General features: G+C 35.6%; 1 protein-coding gene across 1 annotated transcript; it reads left to right on the top strand.

The window, feature by feature from the left end:
• Window positions 1-3113: 3113 nt before the first annotated feature.
• On the top strand, window positions 3114-6714 carry LOC111919233 (BTB/POZ domain-containing protein At3g50780). The gene is made up of 2 exons (XM_023914845.2): window positions 3114-4258; window positions 5728-6714. The coding sequence occupies exons 1-2, from the start codon at window positions 3602-3604 to the stop codon at window positions 6637-6639; spliced, it is 1569 nt and encodes a 522-aa protein (XP_023770613.1). The 5' UTR covers window positions 3114-3601; the 3' UTR covers window positions 6640-6714.
• Window positions 6715-6991: the final 277 nt, after the last annotated feature.

The following is a 6991-nucleotide window of genomic DNA, read 5'->3' as shown; positions in this document are numbered from 1 at the left end:
CTAGGTCGTATTGGGCTCTTAATTATTAATGTGACGCGTATGGTTTTCTGCCATCTCGCATGACTCGCGAGTGGTATCCTTTGTTCTCTGTCCTACTCCTGACGAAAGTAATCTGATGTCTACTTATGTCCCTTTGGTATCTTCTGGCATCCCACTAGCTTCGTACTCTTTGTCTGATCCCTTCTCGAATTTTTCTCTGTTGACTATTTTAGTGAAGTGGTGTCTCTAGTCAAGTTGTCGGTGCGAGAATGGAAATGTTTAGAGAATCTATGAGAATACTCAATCTATTTCTAGTACTAATTTTAACTTGAGATCCTTATTGAATCTTTCTATAATCACATAGGGTATACAAATTATATATAACTCGGATCTAATAGTCATTCGAATATGTGATACTACTCCAAATCCACATCCACACAAGGAAAAAGGAAGTGAAGCGAAACCACACATTCTAAGTCTATGAGATCTTTATTATATATAACTCTAGGATGTATACACTTTGCCATTATAGACCGATCAGTAAGGGTCTTTTAATTCTCATATAATTATTTACAGTTATTGAAGATACTCCTATAGTATCTCTGTTTTGGGTTTGGTTCTTAGGTTTCTTGTTACTGTACACTTTTAGTATTGTTATTGGATAGTATCTCAAAATACTTAGATAGTATTTACTATATGTTTTGTTCTAAATACTCCTTTGGACCTAGTATTTGGTAAGTTTTAGGTTTGTCGCAACACCGCTATCATCCCCGAACACACGTTCAGCATATCTCAAATAAATATAGTTGATTAAGCTATATTCATTCCAGATATGATTACATAACTGCCCAGTTTTGACTGTTGTGCCCAACAATTAAATACATTTGTTATGTTCTAGTATGATATTGTTCTATAGTAAGTATGTAGGTACGTAGATATGTATACTTTTAGTTAAGTATTTTAGTACTTAAAGGTATAAAATCTTGGTCAGAGTATTTTAATCCCATTGTATTTATAGTCTGTATATCTTTTATGCGTTGATATACTCAATTCACTATAAGCAATGCTCTGATACCAATCTGTCACACCCCAAAACCAAGAACGGCAGAAACGTTCTGGGGCGGAGAACTTCATGTAAAGTATCACAACAATGCAAAGTAGTAAACAAGCAACAACATCATTCATTGCATTAATAGTATAATTTTAAATACAAGTGTGTTCTTTCATAGCATAGAACAATATAATGAATATTCAAAATAAAGACGAGTCTTGACTGCTCCGTCTTCACAAAACTTGATCATCGTACCTATCTATTGGTGACCTGAGAATGCAAGTTATTTTGAAAGCGAGTATCAGCGTAAAGCTGGTGAATTCATAAGTATTTAATGTCATTATTTGTATAAGTATCAATGAAAATGTTTGTAAGTAATTGTAGACGTTTGAACTTCCTAGAAAATCCCATATTTTCTACTAGTATAAAAGGAGTCTTCTACCGAGACCCGAATGAAAGTAAGTAAGTAGTCTTCTAACGAGACTCGCTGAAAGTAAGTAAGTAGTCTTCTCACGAGACCCGCTGAAAGTAAGTGAAAGTAAGTAAGTAGTCTTCTAACGAGACCCGCTGAAAGTAAGTAAGTAGTCTTCTCACGAGACTCGCTGAAAGTAAGTAATAATGTGATTGATAGTCCCCATACTAAAAGTTCTCCATATAAGAGATTCTGGGAACTAAAGGTGACTTCCGCAATGTGGCGAGAATTCGTAGTGTGTTAGCAGAATTAGACATCCGCATTGATGAGGTGATTGTGAAAGATGTTTGTTCCGACGAAGACACCATGTTCTGGCATGACAGGTGGAACCGGGACACAACACTGAAAGACTCCTTTCCCGCGCTCTACAAACTAGAAAGGTATAAGAGATGTAAAGTCTCCGATCGAGTAACTCCAGATGGTCTGATATGGAACTAGAAATCAAACCTTTCCTCACCCGGTCAAATACGCCAATTCGGAGTGATTAAAGCACTAGTCGAAGGCTTCCACCCATTACCCATACATGACAAATGGGTATGTAGCCTCTCGCATGATGGTGTATTCCATGTGAGTGTACTCATGTCACAAATTAATGGAAGGGATCGAATTAATGGTGAAGTATTGATATACTGGATACACAACATCCCAATAATGGTGAGTTACTTTATGTGGAGAGCAGTTCTCGATCGGCTGCCTACTGCTACAACCTTAATCAAACGTTCAAATCCCATCTCTTACATGCACCTGGTGTGGATTAGAAACTGAAGACACAGACCATGCGATTTCTGATGTCCAAAAGTTGTGACAATATGGGAATGGGTATTTCGATGGTGTGGGATATCTAGTTTGCATTCCAAACGTATAAAAGACCTTGTAGAATTTGCCTCTAAATGGGGGACATGCCATAAAAACGGAGGAGTCTAATTGCTATATGTTATGGGACAACTTGGCTTATATGGAAGGCAAGGTGTGACTGGACTTTCAAGAAAACTCGAACATCACCTACTATGGTGGCTGATATGGTCAAATCGACAGTCTTTACATGGGTCGAGCATAGGAGATTTAGATGCATATTTTGATGGGTGGATTGGTGTGTGAGTCTATTTAAGTGTGTATAAGGTTCTCCACTCCTAACTTTATAAACATGTAATCTTGTAAAACTGCATAGTATTCCCTTCCTCCCCCTAACAACTTGCTAGGTGGATGTTTTAATAATATCTGTCGGTTCAAAAAAAAAAAAAAATTAAAACAATAACAATTATTTGTCTTTTATTTTTATTTTTTTAAATATCATGTTTTAGGAAAATACATAACGATCTATTTGTTTTCTCCCCTATAAAATAGCATTACAAGCCGTAAAAGTTACGACACAAATTTCAATACTTATCTTCCTATAAAATTTTATATATAAAACAAATAATTGTATATATAGGGATATGTGCTAACATGCACTAAAATTACGGAAATGACCCCTGGACTAAGGCAATAATTACATTTTAGTCCTTTTTTTAACATTAACCCAACTCAGATTCTGTGGACAAACATGTAAATTACTCAAAAGTTTTATGATTTTAACCATTTGATGTTCTTGACATAGCATTCTTCACATTCATTCAGTACTTAAAAAGCAAAACAAAGCAAAGCAAAGCAAAAGCAAGAAAACAAAGCATAAACAGGAATTGACAGCTACATCACAATCACACACTGTGTGTCCCAATTTAAAATCAAAAGCTGAAATTGCCACAAAACAAACACACCCAGTGACTGAAAAGCATAAACCCATCATCAAACGCTTCCCCCTTTATCTTCTCTTTTCTTGTGTTCCCCTCACTTTTATCATCTCCACAATATATTATTTTGATTCTGTAATCATTCATTCCATTTCCACCCTGTTAAATCTCACCTCAATCTCATCAATTCTCCTATAGTCCTATGTCATGTCATGTGATGTGTGTTCTTAGGGTTTCGTTTCAAGGAATCTTCATCAATCGACATTAATCGGTAAGCTTGTTGGGTTCTTGTAATTTTGGGTTTAGGGTATGTTTTGATTTCTGTTTTCGTACACTATGAATCCCACGAATGTTTGAGAATTTCTTGAAATGGCGGAAATTAGACTAACGAAGGTAGAACAAGGGCAGACGAAGATTAGAAATGTGCCGATTGCTGTAACTCCAGAAGGATTCTGGTGTTGTCCTTCTCCTGTTATGTTTCAAAAAACCCTAAAAGCACAACACCCTTTAAACAAACCCAAATCATCATCTTCTCCACCTACCAAAACTCCCACCGATCAGAAGAAACATTCATCAGAACTCGATAAAAAACCATCGCGTTCATCTTCAAAGTCGGAAACTCAAACTGTCGTTCCCGATGATCAACGGAAAAACGGTTTTGAACCACCTGTTGTTCTTGCTGCATCTGTCGTCGGCGAGAGAACCGCCGTCCGGCCAAACACAGAAAATTTGCCGAGAAAAGTATCGATCGAGTTTGGTGAACCTGGAACAGGTGATTTGAAGGTGGTTTTAAAAGGTCGACAGGGGTTTACTGTGAAATTGAGTGTTCATAAGACTGTTCTTCAAGAAAATAGTTCGTTTTTTGCTGAGAAATTATTAGCACAGCATCCGAGCTTCCATTGTATCGAAGTTGATGATTGTGAAGATGTTGAAACATATGTCGAGACTGTTGGGTTGATGTATTGTAAAGAGTTGAAGCAAAGGTTGATCAAACAAAGTGTTTCTAGGGTTCTTCGAATCCTTAAGGTAATTTCTTAACTTTCTACTTACATTTTGATTGTTTCCATTGATTTATTTATCCTGCTCTTATAAGTTATAACATGTATGAATATAGGATGATGATATTGGATCTTTAAAAACAACCATGACACTCTTTTTTGCATTTAATCTTATCTGAAAATATAGTTTGAGATACCATTTGCATACTTTGTGAATTGTGAAGAAGTGTTGTTGATGATGATGATGATGTTGTTGATGATGATGATGATATTATTAGACTTTATTTTTCTTTTGACCAATGAGTTTCTGCAATAAATTTAAGTAGTTGGAACTTGGAAATATGAGGACTGTTTGACTCGGGAGTTAAATTCGTTGTTGACCCAATTAAAAAACTCACAATTTTCCAATGGAATTTAAGGATAAATCTTCTTTGACCAATTTGTTTACTAAAAATCTGATCTTTATAAGTCTTTAAAGACAAACGTACATTAGATTTGATAAAAAGGATTGTATTATGTGTTATGTGTAGATTTCATTTTATATCTTGTTTCAATACCATTGATGCAATTACTCAAAAAATAATTGTAAAGATTCATTTAGGGTCATCTAATAACCCAAAATCAAATATCATTTTTCAACAAAAAATGGTGTTTTGTGAATTGTTTGACTTGGTTGGTTAGATTCAGACTGTTTGATATTACATTTAAAAGCCTTTGACTCGGTCTCTGTTCTTACACTGTTAGAGATTTGTCTATCTGATTTGATTCGGTCAGACATAGACATTGACTTAGTCATTGACTCAGTTAGATCTGACTTAATCAACAACTATCAAAGAGCTCTTATTCGTTAACATTAAATTTGTTGTTTAAGTATCTATTGTACAATTTTGTCCTTCAAATTGAATTTATGCAATTTTTAATTTTTTTTTTATATGTATAATATGCTGTGTATCTAATATATGTTACTTGTGAATCTATATAATAAATTGAATTTGTTTTATTATGTATATTAGGTTTAATTTTTTAATGTTTCAAATTTATTTAAACGTTTAATAATCTAAAACACAATAATTTATATAAAACCAACATAATTGACAAATATACGATAGTAATTTATTTTGGTTATAGTTGTCTAATATAATATAAAACCTGAAAAGTTATTGTAATAAATTCACATGGGTCAAATTTGTAAAAATCTTATAAATGTAAGGGTTGTTGTTGAAAATCTTTAGAAAGTTAGAAACACATGGGTCAAATTTGTAAAAATCTAATAAATGTAAGGATTGTTTTTGAAAATCTATAGAAGTTGGAAATAGTGAAGATGCCAGGAATATTTTTTGTTGACTAAAACGGTGTAATGGGTTAGAGGAATTAATTACTATTTGCACCAAATATTACAGTCAAGATCTCGGTAAATCTTGGATAATTTAAGGGTAAAACAGTCTTTTTACTCTCGTCACCTTCATCTTAACAATACAATCAAAATACTAATTTCAGGTTGCGGAGGTACTCGGATTCAAAACATGCATTGAATCATGCCTAGAGTTTCTAGAAGCCGTCCCATGGGTAGGCGAGGAAGAAGAAGAACGTGTTGTATCCTCAATTTTACACCTCAAACACGAGTCAACCGGGGTCAACCCAATCCTTAAACGCGTATCATCGGACGTATCAAAACCTCAAAAAGACACGCTCTCACACGTCCTCCACCTCGTACTCAAAAGCACCGAAGAAAAAGGACGCCGCGAAATGAAAACAGTCGTCTCAAAACTCCTCCGTGAAAACAACAAGTCAACCACCTCAGTTGACCTCCACGACACCATTTACACATCGTGTAAAGCCTCGTTGACTGCTTTACTGCTCCTATTCCGGCAACTGGCGTCGCCAGAGTTCGTAGCGCAACCGCCGGAAATCAAAGATCCGGCGGTCAAACAAATGGTGTTGGAGTCCGACAACCTGTCGTGGCTCCTTGATATATTAGCTGACCGAAACTCAGCTGATGAGTTCGCGGTCATGTGGGCCGGCCAGCAGGAGCTGGCCGGCCTACATTGTAGGGTTCCACTAGTGAACCGTTACCATGTCAGCTGTATTACAGCTAGATTGTTTGTGGGTATTGGAAGAGGGGAGGTTTTACCGTGTAAAGACACGCGACACTTGCTTTTAAAGACTTGGTTACAACCGTTGATCGATGATTATAGATGGTTGCAACATGGGTGTAAGTCGTTTGATCGGAAGGTGGTGGAGGAGGGGATCGGGAGGACTATATTAACACTCCCGCTCGAGGATCAGCAGATTATTTTGCTTGGGTGGTTGAGTAGTTTCTTGAAATTAGGTGATAATTGCCCGAATCTTCAAAAGGCTTTTGAGGTTTGGTGGCGTAGAACGTTTGTTAGACCTTATGTTGAATCATGACCTTGTATTAACTCGTTTGTAAAATGATATTATGTAATCGTGTGGATTTGATTTGATTGATAAGAGTTTGTAGTTTCGATTGTGTTTTTTTTGAATATTTTAATTATTTAATTATCTATATATATAAAATCTCAGTGTTATTTGATATTATCTGACTAGAGCATAAATCGTAACGAGTGTTATGTTAGTGGTCCAGTTTGCAACATGATGACAGTGGATATGTGAGCTGCAAATGCAATGCATGCGGAGACTTATCGATAAATTGAAATGTGGTCCTTATATAGATGTCGATGGTGACCCCATTAACTCAATTATTACTCTTTTAATTATTTAATTTGTTTCTTTTTAGATT

The sequence above is a fragment of the Lactuca sativa genome, chromosome 4 (genome assembly GCF_002870075.4).
Source record: "Lactuca sativa cultivar Salinas chromosome 4, Lsat_Salinas_v11, whole genome shotgun sequence".
NCBI lineage: Eukaryota > Viridiplantae > Streptophyta > Magnoliopsida > Asterales > Asteraceae > Lactuca > Lactuca sativa.
This window is presented reverse-complemented; position numbering and strand designations above follow the sequence as displayed.